This window comes from Podarcis liolepis (genome assembly GCF_965112155.1).
Source record: "Podarcis liolepis genome assembly, chromosome: 12".
Lineage (NCBI taxonomy): Eukaryota > Metazoa > Chordata > Lepidosauria > Squamata > Lacertidae > Podarcis > Podarcis liolepis.
Window position 1 is genome coordinate 25,826,466 of NC_139563.1, and position 16,413 is coordinate 25,842,878.

At 39.6% G+C, this 16,413-nt stretch overlaps 1 protein-coding gene across 2 annotated transcripts in view; it reads left to right on the plus strand.

Moving 5' to 3' along the window:
* Window positions 1-16,413, plus strand: part of RUNDC3B (RUN domain containing 3B) — a 30,929-nt gene continuing 14,516 nt past the window's right edge. For both annotated transcript variants that reach the window (XM_083467556.1, XM_083467557.1), the window contains exons 1-8: window positions 1-479; window positions 4,595-4,710; window positions 4,886-5,019; window positions 6,462-6,547; window positions 7,441-7,530; window positions 8,700-8,780; window positions 9,334-9,502; window positions 10,964-11,121. In XM_083467556.1, coding sequence (XP_083323682.1) covers window positions 376-479; window positions 4,595-4,710; window positions 4,886-5,019; window positions 6,462-6,547; window positions 7,441-7,530; window positions 8,700-8,780; window positions 9,334-9,502; window positions 10,964-11,121 — 938 coding nt within the window. In that variant the 5' untranslated portion in view covers window positions 1-375. The remainder of the gene's footprint in view (window positions 480-4,594; window positions 4,711-4,885; window positions 5,020-6,461; window positions 6,548-7,440; window positions 7,531-8,699; window positions 8,781-9,333; window positions 9,503-10,963; window positions 11,122-16,413) is intronic.

Below are 16,413 nucleotides of genomic sequence, written 5' to 3' on the forward strand. Positions count from 1 at the left end.
ATTGGCTGGCGAAGCCGGCGCTCTGCAGTCCCGGCCTCGGGGTGCTGCTGAGGCGATTTCTGAGGTGCAGCCGCGGCTTCGAAGGCTCAGACGAGCGAGGAGCCGAGCGGAGCGGAGGAGACGCTGCTACCGCTGCTGGGACCCCCGGTCCCTTCTCCCGCCGTGGCCTCATGCCCAGCCGCGCTGCCCCCGTTTGGGTGCCTAGTGGAGAGGTTGCCGGGCTTCTCCTCCTCCTCAGCCGCCGCCTCTTGGGGCGGTAGCTGGGGCAGGGGAAAGGAGCGGCGGCAGAGCAGCCGCTGCCCCCCCACCCCCGCCGTTTCCCGCCCTCCGAACAAAGGCGCCGCCAGAGGCCCCCGCCTCGCCCTCCGCTGCGAGATGGCGTCGTTCAACATCGGGGGACTCAACGCCTCCTCTCGGAGGAGAAGCGTCCATTCCCGCAACGCCACTGTCGAGAGGCGGAATCTCATCACCGTCTGCAGGTGAATTGGCTCCACCACACACACACACGGGTTTGTCTCCGTATGTATGGGGCTGCATGTGTCGTCGATAACCCCGCTCAGTTGGCGGTCCTGCTCTGCAATGCGTGCCCAGCAGACCGCCGCTGTGTTTCCAGGGGCTTGCCTTCAGGTTTTGCTGCCTTAATCCGGAGTAAGCGCCACCACCCCGCGCTCTCTTTTTCCGTTCCGCTCTTGCATTTAACAGCAGGGAGGGAACCCCAGCTTCTTCTCCCCCACGCTGGCTCTGAATGGTGGTGGGGTGTGTGAAAGGATGCTCAGGGCGCAGCTAAACTCTGCTTAGGTAGACTTCGGGAACAGAATAGGGAATTCCCTCTACTTTTGCATTCGTTTTCTCTCTCTCCTCCCCCTCCTTACACCTTCCTGATGCTGCCCCTTGAGCATCTGTGCAGAACTCTTTCCCATCTTCCTTTCCCATCTGAATTTGCTACAGCTAATTGCATGTGCGCTGTTAGATGTGTCAAGTAGGGGATCCTGGACTGGAATGCGATCTGTGTTAGGGCATTTGTATGGTGAGTGAAGGTGTATAGCCTGCCTGATTCTGGCCCCATCAGGTGCTTTTGATGATTCATAGAATTATAGAGTTGGAAGGGACTAGTCATCTAGTCCAACCCCCTGCAATGCAGGAATCTTACGCTCAACATGGGGCTTGAACCCACAATCCTGAGATTAAGAGTCTCATGCTGTACTGACTGTGAATGCCAAGAGAGAAATATTACTATACTAAGCCCTTGAGCTTGTATTTGCCCCATTAGCAATACAGGATGCAATCTCTCTACCTCACAGCTCAGTTATACTTGAACCAGATCTCAGCTTGACAACAGTCTGTGTTGAATGTCATGGTACTACTCCAAAGCATATGGAGGGAAAGTGGTATTCTATTAATGTGACTAAGGAAATGTGACTAAGGAAAACACGGGGTATGTTTCTGCAGAAGAGAACTGGTGTAATGGTAATGATGACAAGCTCCTATTGCTAAGGGGAGGCAAAACCTTCCCCTTATCACAGATACTGTGTCTGGCTTAGTTCCCATGTGTTTGTGTCCCTGGAGTTCTTCCCCATACAAATGAATGGTTTAGCTTTGCCATTCATTCTATTGGGGGGAGATTAAAGGCTGCTTTTGTGGCACTGTTATAGTAAAGGCAAAAAATGTCTCACACGGAATGGCATAGATTTCACTGAACCATGGTGTGTCACTGCATCTCACCAGGGAGCAGTCTCACCACCCACCTCCATCTTTAATAATGATGTGCATTTTGCTGGTCCATTGATATCAGCCTCTTCCAAGCATATATGTGCTTTCTCTCTGTAATGCTCAGTTCATAACATTCTGTCCAACTCTAGCAGTCTCAGAGTTTGACTATGAATATGAAGTGTTACGTCTATCAAAACATTTGTCTGAGTTCCATAGGACACAAGACATAGGTTGAAGTCTAAGATATAGCTGAGGTAAGGCAAACCTACAATTCTCACCAGACATTGGGATCCCTGAGTGTAGGAGCTTAGTATCTCCCATGTCAGTGAACATCTCACATTTGGTTCTATGGGTAAAAAACCCCCACTCACTTAAGAACAAGGTTGCAGTGGAAGAAAACCTGTCAAGCCACCAGTGGGGATACCATGGGAGCTGCTGTGGTCCAGACATGCATATATGTCAACACTTCCATCCCTTCAGGCTGTATTTGTGGGAGAGGCTTCTCTCTCTCTCAATTATCTATGCAGGTTCTGAGTTGCAAGAAGGGAAAACATTCCTTATTTCATTGCTGGTATGGGTTTGTGTTTGGTTGAGGGGAATGAGTGAAAAAGCCAGATTGGCTCTGTTGCCTTTTCCAGAACAATGGTCTCAGTGCTGGTCTGATGGTATGGTCAAGGTAAATGCAGGCATGTAATGGAACTGAAGAAAATAAGGGAAGTGATCAGTCCCCTCTTTGCTCTTCATGTGATGTTCCCTTCCCAAATTAACGACAGACAGAATAGTATTCCTTTTTAAACTTTATTTATTAAATCAATAATATATACTTCAATTACATACACAAATAAAGAAAAAGCAATGCATTTGAATGAAAATTAATCATGGATAATACAAATTTGGGTCATTTCATTCACAATCCTGGGGGGTATATTATTACTGAGAGACAGTAATATATTTTTTTAAAGATTTGTTTTATTGTCTTCCAGGCAGGTCTTATGATATTCACACTTAAAGCTGAAAAGTTAAATAAATATTCCAAATACTAGTGTATTTTACAGGAAGCATTTGAACATTGCTATCATCATCTGTTGTAAATATATATTACAATCAGGAAGACTTGGCTTAAATGTGGTTATAGCCATATTTATGTTTATGGGTATTTTTCTTTACCTTTGTGGAATTTCACATGCTCAGCTTCTTGTATAAGCTGGTATGCTGACACTTACACATGCATATTTACATGTTCCAGAGTCATAGATGGTTGGTAAATTAATGTTGAATGTTCAGGCACCGGAAATTCATTTATGTGTAATGGCATATTCTTGGAACCCTGCACAGGCAAACGTGTATTTCTCTTACAAAAAAAAGAAGAAAAAGGCTGGCACAGATAAAACTAAGGCTCTAAACATTAATGGTGCCATTACTGTATTCTTAGTTGATCTATTCTGTAGAAATTGCCTTTCATTTAGCTCTATACATTAGAAATAGATTTTTCTGTATTATAGCATGTTAATTGATTATTTTCAGGGTTTTATTATCTCAACTTAGAACTATATTTGGGAAGATTTTTATGTGAACTGGGACACATTGTCATATCAAAATGTGAGTAAAAAAGAATGCTATGGGTGTTGAATTCACATTGTGGGTAACTTTCAGTGAATTTAACACCCACAAACTTGTCATGTCTCACATAATTCAACTGATAGCCCTCTTCAGGTCCTGTTTTTCCTTTTTCACCCTCCAGATTTGTGCCAATTTGTGTCCTGTATTTAGTTTGTGTGAGAATTCATTGTAGTTTTAAAGTATGAAGAGAGACTAATGCTCTCCTCCCCTCTGCTGTAGCAGAGAGATAAGATGCATACTAGCTGCCAATATTTGATTTAAAAAAGCCTCAGAGCATATACTCAATTCCTAAGCTCTGTTATTCAACACTTGTTCAGTTCTTCTAGCAAAGCTTTGGAAATATGTACTTGTCTGCTCATTTGTAGCAGTCAGAATGGTCTTCAGGCAACCAAGCATAACCTCATCCTTACTTCTGCATATGATTGTGCTCTCTCCTGCCAGATGTATCTACAAATACATCTTTCCATTATGTTTTTTGAATTGGAACAATTAAGTACTGTGCTGTGGCTGCTACATCTGCAGTCCAGGTTTGATACAGACAGGCTGAGTGCCAACCTGACAGCACCAGTAGCTGTGATTCTCCAGTTGAGTAAATGCAGCAATGTACTATAGGTGTTTATCATGCAACTAGTGAGATGGGGATGGGTGGGAGGGAGGTACTATTGTGTATCTGCATGAGTGGTGTTTTACTTTACCCATTTTATTATTTCGAAGTGTTTAATATCTAACAATTTTTTATTTTTTATTTTTTATTACAAATTGTGTAGTGTGTACCACTCAGTTACTACTATCTGGTGGAAGAGAAATTAGGGCAAGCTCATTGGCCCCTCCCACATCATTGTGTTCCCATTACCAGATTCATCATCTTCCACATACTAGAAGTCTATCAGGAAGCCTTCTGTGCTCATGTAGGCTTCCCATCTGAAGGAGTTTAGAATGCTCTTCTGGGGAACTAACTCAACACTTTGGTTAAATACTTGGGATAATATCCGTTATAATCTGAACTTCTTAACAGAACAAACATACCACTTTGAAGAGGCACAAATCAACTGCTTGATTGGCTGTGGAGTAAGAGATATTTGCATACTAAGGTGGAATATAGTGAAAAAAACTCAAATATTGTTGAAATCTAAATCTATTTGTTTTGGAAATTACAAACATCAGTGGTGTGCTATTGTCAAGAAATATGCTTCTCTAAAATACTATGCTGTCCAACCTGCATTATATTTCAACATAAATTAAACTCATGCTTTTTGTATCTTAGGTTTTCTATCAAGACACTGATTGATCGATCCTGTTTTGAAACTATTGATGATTCTTCTCCTGAATTTAACAATTTTGCAGCCATTCTGGAACAGATTTTAAGCCATAGACTCAAAGGTAACTGTTCAGATTTTATGTTAAATGGCACTGGATCATCTGCCTATACGTTGCAAATATAAATGAGGTTTAGGCTGTTTTAATTGTTATGGCTTCATCATAAAGAACAGACATTTTATCATTCAGGCATATATATATTTTAATTGTTTATTTCTCTTTCTGATATTTGTTTCAGGTCAAATCACTTGGTTTGGTTATGAAAGTCCTCGTAGCTTCTGGGATTATATTAAAGTAGCTTGTCGCAAGGTTTCACATAACTGCATCTGCAGCATTGAAAATATGGAAAATGTTAGTTCTTCAAGAGCTAAGGTGAGAAGACTATACATTCATTTTTAAACTTTCTAATTTATAGCTGATGTCCCTATGCTATTTGCTGCTGTTAAACATTTTATATTGATAGATGTATGCAGAAGCTTTCTGTGCTGGTTTATTTTGAGGTACATTAATGCTGTGAACAGATCAGGAACCTTATATTTTATTAAAGCCTGTAAGACTTGTTATATAACTTGACTCATTCATGAGTTTTTGATTCTACCTTCTGTGATGAGCCAAGTGTTGTGTGTTTGTGGTTGCATTGTGAGTTTTGGAAAGCAATAGATGATGTTACTGCTCTAACCATGGGTCTGTAAACATGATCATTGCTATCATCAAAATGCTGTTTTAAATACTGCATTTGACCAGATCTCATAACACGAAAACTTTAGTATGAATCTTTTTCTGGTGAGTGTAGGTGTGTATTAATATTTTGAGTTTCATATAACTGCATCTCAAAGGATTCTTAACTTGAAAGTTTCCATATGGTTTCCTGACAAAAACAGAAATAGTACAATAAATTTTATTTTTTATTTCTTAACTTGTTAAAGCAGAAATGTATTGTTCATAACTTTTTTGGGGGGGGGAATGTATGTAAAATCTGTTAAACTGGTAGGACATTGTAGCCCTGTGGATGAAAAGTTAGCCATTCTTGCACATCTATTACCTATTTCCTACTTGTCGGGAACTTTGTTAACAAGAAGAAGCAGCAGAAGAAAAACTTAGGTAAAAGCGGTGGTCACAACTTTCTTAAGCTTAGGTGGGTTGCAGGAATATGTTTTCTGTGAAGACTGCTGTTGGATAATTATATCTTGCTTCTCAGATTAATGATTGTTTCTAGAAAAACAGACTGAGTCTGAATGATATAGCCCATTCTACCACCTTATTCTATGGTATATGGAAACAGCCTGGTGTTTGTGATATTTTGGTTTGCCTAAAAAAGATATTGCCCTAGTATTACCATATACAGTGTGCAGTGATGTACATTTATTTAAGGGTGGATGCATGATGCAGGCTGTGTGGTGTGGTGGCATGTGTGAATATGCAGGAGACAAATGGTGAGAGTTCAGCTGTCATCTGGTTTGGATGATTTGGAGGAAACCATTACTCCTCTGTGCTTTAACAAATACTTGAAAGAGATTGCTTTAAAAAAAAACCAAACCCCACCCACCAGAATTGCTTACACTTCTGAGTACTTGCTTATTTTTAATTTTTTTTTTTTAAAATGAAATCCACTGGGGTTTTGCTACAATAAGATTTGTTCACTTTAGACTTAATTTGGGGAGAAATGGACTGCAGGTGAATGATACCAAGTGTGAAGCTTATTGCTATGTGACACTATTGTTTTCCTTCTGTCAGCTGGAATGGTTTTCAGAGATATAAATTGTATTCAGTTGTTCTGTCTAACAATACCTAATTCATGGCTGCTGCTTTTTCAGGGAAGAGCTTGGATTAGAGTAGCGCTTATGGAAAAGCATTTGTCTGAATATATTTCCACAGCTTTGAGAGACTTCAAAACAACCAGGTATTAATCTCTTTTATTCAACAAAAAATTGAAGTATTTTTCAAAAGTTCATCTGTGTAATTCTTTTATTACCCCAACATTTGTTCAATTATTGGGACTTATTCATTTTTCACTTTTCAGCTTTTCACTTTTTGTGCTAAAAATGATTATAGAAGGAAGGTCCTAATTAGCCAGATGTTTATCTTCTCTCTCCCCAGCTGGCTCACTTTGACAGGTGGGTGAGACATCTTCTGATATTACAATCACATCAGGTCACTGATATGTGGATGGACCCACCCTCCTGTCAGAGTTGACTTACATTGGTGGGGGTGAGGACAGTAACCAGAAAAGCAGCAGCTATCAGGATGAAACTCATCAATTCAGTCATGTTCTCTGCAGGTTTCTGAGCAGGCTTTAACACACACACCCCATCAGTTGATGAGGGTGGGCAAAATTTTGCTGCCTTGTGGGGAACTGGTGTGCACAAACAACACGGGATTGAACCCCACCCTCATCCATAAGAGATGTCAGTGGATTGACTGGTGGGCATGGTTTTGGAAAAATGGTGTTGCGGGCCAAATTGGATTCCCTGCTTTATATAGTGATGGAATACCAAAATCTAGTACATGCTGGATAATATGTTTCTTTTTTCAGAGTAACATTTTACTTTATACTGGCCAGTTGATGTGATTAAATAGGGTTTAACACTTGCGTGCCCATTTCACAATAGCCTTGAAAACTGTGGGAAGAGTTGATGTTCCAGTTGCAGTGTTGAGCAAAGTAGTTGTGTTAACTTTGTAAATATGAAATTGCTAGCTGACAATGCTGATTGTTTAGTTTGTTTTTAACTTTGTGTAGCTAGCATGTCACTAAAATGGCAGAGAGTATAACTGAACTGGAAATTAATCTTATAGAAGATTCTATGAAGATGGAGCAATTGTCCTGGGAGAAGAAGCAAACATGCTAGCTGGTATGCTGCTGGGCCTCAATGCTATAGATTTCAGGTATTCCTGTGGATTTAAAACTTCTGTGGTATAAGGTTGTTGAAGTATGAGGAGGGGAAGCTTATGAAATTTGGCATTGGCAATAACGCTAAAAGTTCATAAGCTTATTTTGTCCCATATGTAATTGATTTGTCTTCAATTTTTTGGTGGCATATGTCCTGAAATGCCAGTCTGAAACTTGTATCCTGTTTTAAATCTAGCTTATTGCAGGTACCTTTTCATTATGTTTTTAGTTGTAGAGTTGAGCATATAAGTGTAGCTACTTGCTCAGCATGTACGTATCTCACATTCAGGAAGTTAGCTTTGCTGAATGTCATCAGAAGATGGGAGGAGTGTCTTGTTTTTCCAAGGTAAAACTGGAAATCAGCACCAAGTGTTACATCAGATGTAACATTGCTGTGCTTTAGTATTATGTTAACCTTCGCAAGCTTCAGACTTACATGCTCCCTTCTCCTGGCACTCTTGCAAGGAGGAGATCAGAAGCATTTGCTTTCTAGTTTTAAACTGACCACAGATCCCAGTTGAGAGAACTGTGATTAAACAATGGTTCATGAACAAGCCAACATTACTAACCATATTTTTGATCCTGGCTTGTTTGAACTACCCACAGTTTCTGCAATTTCAGATAATGTGGGGAGCTGTGGTTAATTTTAAAATGAAAAATCTCCTTGGAGCTGCATCAAAGAAAGAAAGGGGAGGGTGTGTGTGCAAGTTTGAGAGTCATGCAGATTTATTCATGGAATGCCAAGTCATAATTTAGTGTTGTGATCAATCAATCCCTATTCTGTGACTAAGGGTTTTCTGTTTGCTGCTCAGCGCTTTATAGTAACCATAGCTATCTGCCATACCATGGCAGAATTAAATAGTTCCTACTAATACCTCCTCAGTTTTACCTTTGAGAGTGGTAACATCAAGTACAATACAATAATTGTATTGATTTTTTATATATTTATTGAAATAATTATAGACTGCACTTTCATTTAAAATATCACAAGAATTCTTTCTTGATTCAACACAAGCCTAACTTTTCATTACTGAAAATATTTTCCATATCTCCTGTGTACTGGCAATTTTGTGAGAAAATCAAATTATATGCTAAGGTTATTTAGTATTACTATCATTTCATTTTCTTGATTTAATATAATTACTGATTTCTTGCCTTGTATAAGCTTCTGCCTCAAGGGAGAGGGCCTGGATGGCAACTATCCAGCTGTGATAGACTTCACACCTTACCTGAAGTTCACCCAAAGGTACCTTTTTATTCTCATAATTTCCTCTTGGCTGTAAACTTTAACTTACACCAGGCTAGCTTGACATTTATTTATCACTTCAAACACTTCAGAGTGGTTTTCCACTTGTCCTGTACTTTCTAGTTGTGGGTCCGAGTGGTTTTGCCTTTGCCCCACTGCTTTCCTCTGGAAAACCTCCTTAATGCTAAATTGGAACTAGCAGCAGTCTGAAGAAAACCCAACTGATGTTTGTTCTGATTCAGCACTAAACCACAGGTTTTCCCAGGGGAAAGCGGTGGTGCAAACAGAAGTGTTGTGAACTGCCTTGAGAACTTCAGATGAAGAGCAGTATACTAAAAAAATTAATGTGTGACTGAGCCCTAATACTGAGTTCCCAGTGTTTTGCACAAGGAAGAACTTGCTACTTCATGATGCGTTTGTAACAGATTTGAACAATTGCATCCAACCCTACTTAGGGGTCTCTTTCTTCAACAATGGCTTGCATTTCTAAAGCAGAGTCTAGATCTTTCAGCTGAATTTTGCAAAAAGCTGTTCTTGGTTCTTGGTCCTTCAGTTCTGACAGCATCAGTAGTGATGAAGAAGAGCTAAGAACACTTGGCAGTAGTGGCAGTGAAAGCAGCACACCAGAAAACATTGGTCCTCCTTTCAACATGGATGAGAACAGCTGGTACAACAAATGCAAACGGGTGGAGCAAAAATACCGCCTCACACTGGAGCAGAAGGTAAAACCTTACTTTGACTGAAAGAAGCTGAAGATATTTGGTGCGTTACAATTGTAAATAGAAAATGTTAGAAACTTTATTTTAGAGAAATTTGTTCTTACCATTGGAAAATAATTGCTTTATTTTGGTATGACTTTCCAGATACGGAAACCTTCAGACATGGCTGCTTTAAACAAAAAAGGAGCTCACTAGAAGTATTTCACATTTACTTTCCTCTTGCTGTAAAAGCTCACAACTAGCCTAATGGTAGCACATGACGTCAATATAGATTATATCTCCCCAAATGAGAGTCCTTAGGAAAGACTCAGGAAATAGTAGATTATCTTTCATTTTAAAGAAGAGCAGACAGAAGATCAAAGACTTGACATACATCTAGACATACATCTAGAGAATAGAAGCCTCTAGGATGCATCTCTTTACCCTGGCTTTTGACACTTGAGATGTGTATTTTCAAGACTCACCCTATTCCTGTGACTAATTTGTTTTGCCTGCTCTTAATACTGAATTTTAAATTATTGTAACCCTGGAGCCTGCTGGTGAAGGGTGGGTAGTGAATTTAATAAAAATGATGAAGTTGATGTCACTCTGTGCAAATATTGGGTCTGGCGAAGGAACAACACTGTTGTTTTGGCAATTCATCTGTGCTGAAGCCACGGTTTATTCCACATCTCCCCTCTGCACCCATTGAACATAAGCCTCAGCCACTGATAGAAGCAACTGTGCTTAAAAACACTTTAGCTATAACTACTAAATTTAAAAGACGCTTTGACTATGTTTTAGTAAAAGTGGCAGGTACTTTTTGAAACTACTAATTCAAATTGTTCCTAAAACAATTACTCCTATTGCCTGAGTTGCAAATCTAAAACACTAAAAGTAATGTGGAATGAAAGTTGCAGAACTTTTTCTTCTTCTTGGATGTTTTGTGTCATGTAAGAACATAAAACAGAGGAAGAGCCCTGCTGGATCAGGGCTGAGGTGCATCTAGTCCAGCATCCTCACAGTGGCCAACCAGACAAAGCAGGCATATTAACAGAAAACACCATGGAAGCTTTCCCACCCTTCTGGGGTAACTGCAGCTTTCATTGGTCCGGCTGAACTATTATAATATTCTGAGTCCCAGCTCCTTTAGTAAAACTACACATTAAACACACTCCTGGCAACACACTATAACAATTGGAAGGCTGCCACACCTCCTGCTATTAATGGCAGATGTATACCTGACATGTTAATAACAGAACTGTACTGTATACAAAACTACTTATTTGTTAAACAGAATGATTTAAATAGTTTTTTTAATTGATAGTTAATTACCAAAGAATAAGTTTTAACATTTTCTAACTACTTGTTTCAAGAAGTATCAGATGTAAGCGAGCTCACCAAAATACTTTAAAAATAAATTTTAAAATATTAGTTGCTTGGTTTGCAAATTTTGCAGTACAATTAATACTTATGTGTTTCTAGGGTTATCTAGAAGAGCTAGTACGCCTTAGAGAGACCCAACTGTCTGAATCCATCTCTCAGAAGAAGTTATTGCGTCAGAAGGTAGAAGCTATGGATTTGGCTCATAAAATGGAAAAGGAACAACTTGAGTACATCATTGTGGAACTGCAAGACCAGCTGTAAGTTGGATGCAGTGCAGAGAACTTGATGGAGAAGTAATGTTTTTTGAATAATACTGTAGTTTTTTGGTCATTATATGAAAAAATCCAGCTCATATGTTAATCAAATTAATGTAGTTCAGTTACAAAAACTGAAATTATATTTGAAAATCCTTGGGGGGGGGGAACCATTTTTTTATTTATTTCCAAAAATGTATACTGCCCACTATTAAAAAAAAATCATGGCAGTGAACAGCATAAAATACACAATAAAATTACATTCATAAAACAAGTACAAAATACATCACAAATAAATCAAATTAATACATCAGCCTAGCTGGATCACCCCTCAGGGAAAACTTGGGTTAAGTTTTAAGATTTAAGCAGGTGCCTAAATGTCAGTGCTGTAGGTGCCTGCCTGATGTTCATTGGAAGCATTTTCCAAAGGACACATGTCACCACACAAAATGTCCTCATCTTAGTGGACATAAGATGAACTGTGGGAGCATACAAAACAACTAAGACTGCCTCTCTTGAAGACTGATGTGCCTGGCCAGTGGCATACAATGTAAGGAGTTCTCAGAGGTAACTGGTTCCAAGTTGTTCACGGCTTTATATGTCAATAACAAGACCTTAGACTTGACTCGGTAGCATATTGGCAGCCAGTGTAGCACTTTGAACACAGGTGTTATGCACTGTTGATAGGGCATCTGCTATAACAACCTTGCTGCAGATGCCTTATCCAGTCTTAAGGGAAGGCCCACAAAGAGGGCATTGCTGTAATCCAATCTAAACTGAATGCCTGGACTACAGTAGCTAAGCTATGGTATCTACCAGTCCAGGAATAGTTGGAGCTGCTGCGCCAGCTGACATCCAGGGGCAGTCCTAAGCTACACACCTGCTTCTTCAGAGGGAGAGTAACCTCACCCAGAAGAGGCAGCTAACCTATTTTCTGAATCTGGGAACCTCTCGCCTACAGAGCTTTTACCAGCTTTCTTTATTGGTCCTCATCCAGCCCACCACTGTTCCCAGGAACTGATCCAGCTTCTGTGCTGCTACACCTGAGTCAGATGTTTTGGAGAAGTAGAATTGGGTGTCATCAGTATATTGGGTGCAAGCAACATGTTGACACTGTGTTCCAAATGGCTTCTGCTCCCAGGAGATTGGCCAATAGATTTCTCTGAATGGGTACAAATTTCTTCATATCACAAGAACAAATACAATGACAACATGGCAATCTGAATTGCATGAAAAAGATTGCCCTAGGCAAAAGTTACTCATCTTATGACCTCTGTGGAAACTGCAGAGGCAACCCTTGTAAGCTCCCAAAGTCCTTTAAAAGCATAAGCCACTGTCCCTTTCTTTCAGCTAATGCAGGGGCACAGGTTCCAGTGGGCAGGTGGGCCACTCACTTGTCAATCACTTGACATCACATCAGGTCACCTGTTTTTGCCTGCGTAGTTTGAAATAAAGCTATACAGATAAAGACCCAGCACTGTCCACTGATTCTGAGGGCTTGCAAGGCTCTGTGAAGGGAGCTCTGCACAGGGCTGCAATCCCCTTTGGGCCCAGTCTTTGCCTGCTTTGTAGGGCAGGTGAGCATGGCTTTGTCAAAACAACCTTCCAGAAGAGGTTTGGTGAGTCTGTTTAGGCCTGTGCTAATGGCTTCCCTGTCATTCCCCATGTTGTGGGAATGGGATTTATTTCTTCTTATTAAGAGATCTAGAGAGGGTTTTCCTTTAATCTGTTGCCAGTTGTTGGAATGAACATATCCTAGACTCGAAGGCCTTTCAGAAGAGTCACTCAGAATAAATTGGAATAGGAATGGAATCCCCGCCTCGACATATGGATTCCATATTCTCCAATAAAAGTGTATAAACAACTGCATACTACTTTCCATATTATGATGTATGTGTAAGATTAAAAGGTAAAGGGACCCCTGACCATTAGGTCCAGTCGTGACTGACTCTGGGGTTGTGGTGGTGCTCATTTCGCTTTATTGGCCAAGGGAGCTGGCATACAGCTTCTGGGTCATGTGGCCAGCGTGACTAAGCCGCTTCTGGCGAACCAAAGCAGTGCACGGAAACGCCGTTTACCTTCCCGCTGGAGCGGTACTGATTTATCTACTTGCACTTTGACGTGCTTTCGAACTGCTAGGTTGGCAGGAGCAGGGACCGAGCAATGGGAGCTCACCCCGTCATGGTGATTCGAACTGCGACCTTCTGATCGGCAAGTCCTAGGCTCTGTGGTTTAACCCACAGCGCCACCCGCCTCTCTATGTGTAAGATTGGGTATAAGCTATTATTATTATCACACTTCATCCAAAGATCACAGGGTAGGTAATAACCTAAAAATACAAAATAAGAACACAAAATACACAATAAATCAAAAAACAAGCCAGCAACCCCCCTCCCTGCCCACAAACCTATTTAAAGGGCCTAAGGCCTGGTTGAAGAGATGTTTTCACCTATTGCCTAGAGATATGTAATGAGGGTGCCAGGTGATCCTCCCCTCCCTGAGGAGAGCATTCCAGAATGGGGAGCCACTGCAGAAAAGACCTGTTCTCATGTTGCCCCCCTCTGGACTTCTTATAAAGGAGGCTCATGAAGAAGGGCCTCGGATGGTGATTTCAGGGTCCAGATTGGTACATATGGGTAGAGGTTAAAGCTATTCTAGCTTTAGATAAGACAATGCATGTGACTCTTGATATATTTTTCTTGGCAGGTTTACTTGCCTTGGACAATGTATAAAGGTTTGACTTACTAGATACTTCATTTTGAACAACTTTTAATTCTCATTCAAATTTAAAGATACCACATTATTAGAAATTTGTCAAATATTTGTTAACTGAGATTGATGACACCTAAGTGCTGCAGTTATAGTTGCAGTGATACTTAGGTAGATATGTAATATTTTCTTCTTTATATAATTTTATTAATTTTTCATTAATAACAATCCAATGTATTAATACAATACCAAATCATAATTCAATTAAAAAAGCCAATTGTCAGATTCCAGATTAAACATTTTGGTCGACTTCCCAAAGTCATGTTGACTTCCCATGTTAGGAGATTTTTAGGAGATGTTGATTCCTTGTTCCCACTCCAATCTCCTTATTTAATCCAAATAATACAGTTCTGATGTGGATCCTTTATTTTAACAGCCACTGATGTGTTGACTTTTGTTCATATTTATCCTTTAATTTGCAATTTGCATATCCTTTAATTTGCAAGTATATCTGGTAACTCTGTGTGGAATGTTTTTTTAAAAAAAGTTCAACCTTCCTTTCTTGTTGCAATCAATCATTTTCAGCATTTCCTCCCCGTCCCCACTCCAAGGACTCAATTTTACTGCGTAGTGACCTTTCACCATCTTGCTTTTCTTAAAACTGAAAGTGGTCTGAAGTCTGCCCATTACTCCAGCCTCACTTCCAGCGTTTTCTTTGAATTCTTTCCCATCCAATAACAAGCTGATATCTTATCAACACCATAGTAAATCAAAGTTCAAGTCCTCCATAGGAGGGTATTGCCGCAGAACATCCCAATATTTTCCACACAGTTCCATTTTTTCAATTAATCCATAAGCATTATAAAGTCCTTGTTAATTCCCTCTTGCAGTCCATTATTAATTGCAATCCATTAATAATTGCAATCCATTAGTAGCTAATTTTCTTCTTTGGTGAAGAGTTGCCAAATCATAAAACAGCATAGTGAATATGTACTGTACTGTTGAAAGTATGAAATTTTTAAATGCCCCCTTAACAGTAATTTTTTTTTTTACTGGCTTCTCAGGGGGTTCTCAATTAAAGACTTGAGCTAGCACAAGCAGATTCCAACCCATGTCCCCAGATCTGATTTAGAGATGCATGATGGAAGGAGATGGAGAGAGGGTTCAATATTCTTAAGGAAATATGTTGATCTTTCTTAAAACTATATATAGAGTGTACTTCATGCATAGTGTTTTGTTTAGCTGCGTCACCTTTTCATGCAATATGTGCTTACAAATCATGTGTTGTGTGACACTTGTAGAATCTGTGCTTCTAGCCAGAAGTGGGTAGAAGGTTAAAGTTCAGATAAAATTTGTTCCAGCCTTTTTACTTTCATATATCATTTTAAAGAACATGACTACTCATGTGATTGATCCTTTTTCTTCTTTTTAAGACAGCCCAGCTTGATTTTTATCACCTGTCTCCAGTTATGATGATAAGAACATCATGGCCTGCTGGATCAAGCCAATGACCCATTTTATCCAGCAGTTTGCTTCCACAGTGGCCAGCCAGAAGCTTGCGGGAAGCAGCAGCTCATATTTGTCACTAGTTTGGCATATTCTGAATTTGAACATACTAAATCCTAGTAACAACCTAAAAGGCCCCCCTCCCTTTATTTTGCATTATCTGTATATAATTAGAATTACATTCTAGATACAGTTCTGGCACCTAAATATTCATCTCATCATTTGATCTCAAACAGGAGTGGGCAGCTTAAATGATAAAGATTGTGTCAGTGGGGGGCCATTCTAGAATGCTTTTCACAAGCAAGATGTGCATAATAAAATTGCCTTTTTTCTTTCTTAGCCCATGCTTTAGATGCTTGGTGCAGCTCTATGTGGACCTCTGGTTAATTGTGATGTTAGCTCTTTTATTAGCATTTTTTTGATGCTGCATTAGTCAGATTGTTGTGAGTCATGGTTTACTTAATATGAATCATATTTTTAGCTGCGTAGCTGTAATGCTCTGGAGAATATACTGCCATAGTTGCTTTGCATGTAGGTATAGTCTCTGTAAGAAGATAATGGGCTTTAAAGATCTGAGTGGCAGACAATATTCATACATATATATATATATATATCTCAGAAGAAACAGTAGATAATATTTGATTGGTTATTTAACAGCAGTTAAGCTGCTAAGTTAGTAGAACACTATTAGGTGCATATTGAGAGTTGTTTTTTTGAAAATGTGTTAATGAAGTTACCTTTTGCTAGCATATTCCATTGAAACATTAAAGGTATGTGTTGTTCATATAAGAAAAATACAATTTTTAAAGCAATCTGTCGGGTCTTTTACCTCTACTTCAGATTTTCCTTAAAGGAATAACTTAAGAATGGTAGGGAACAGTTGTTTGAAGCTAATGGCCAGTCAAACTCCCCCAGGTACTCAGAACTGTACTGAAAATTTAAGTGGTAGAGCAGAACATTCTGTACTTGAAACAGATGCTTAGCAACAGTTGCGCATGCTGTTAGCGATTTGAAAAATGTGTAATTGGTACTTTGGCAGTTTCTATTATGATTGGGAGGTGTGAAGAATAGATCACAGTT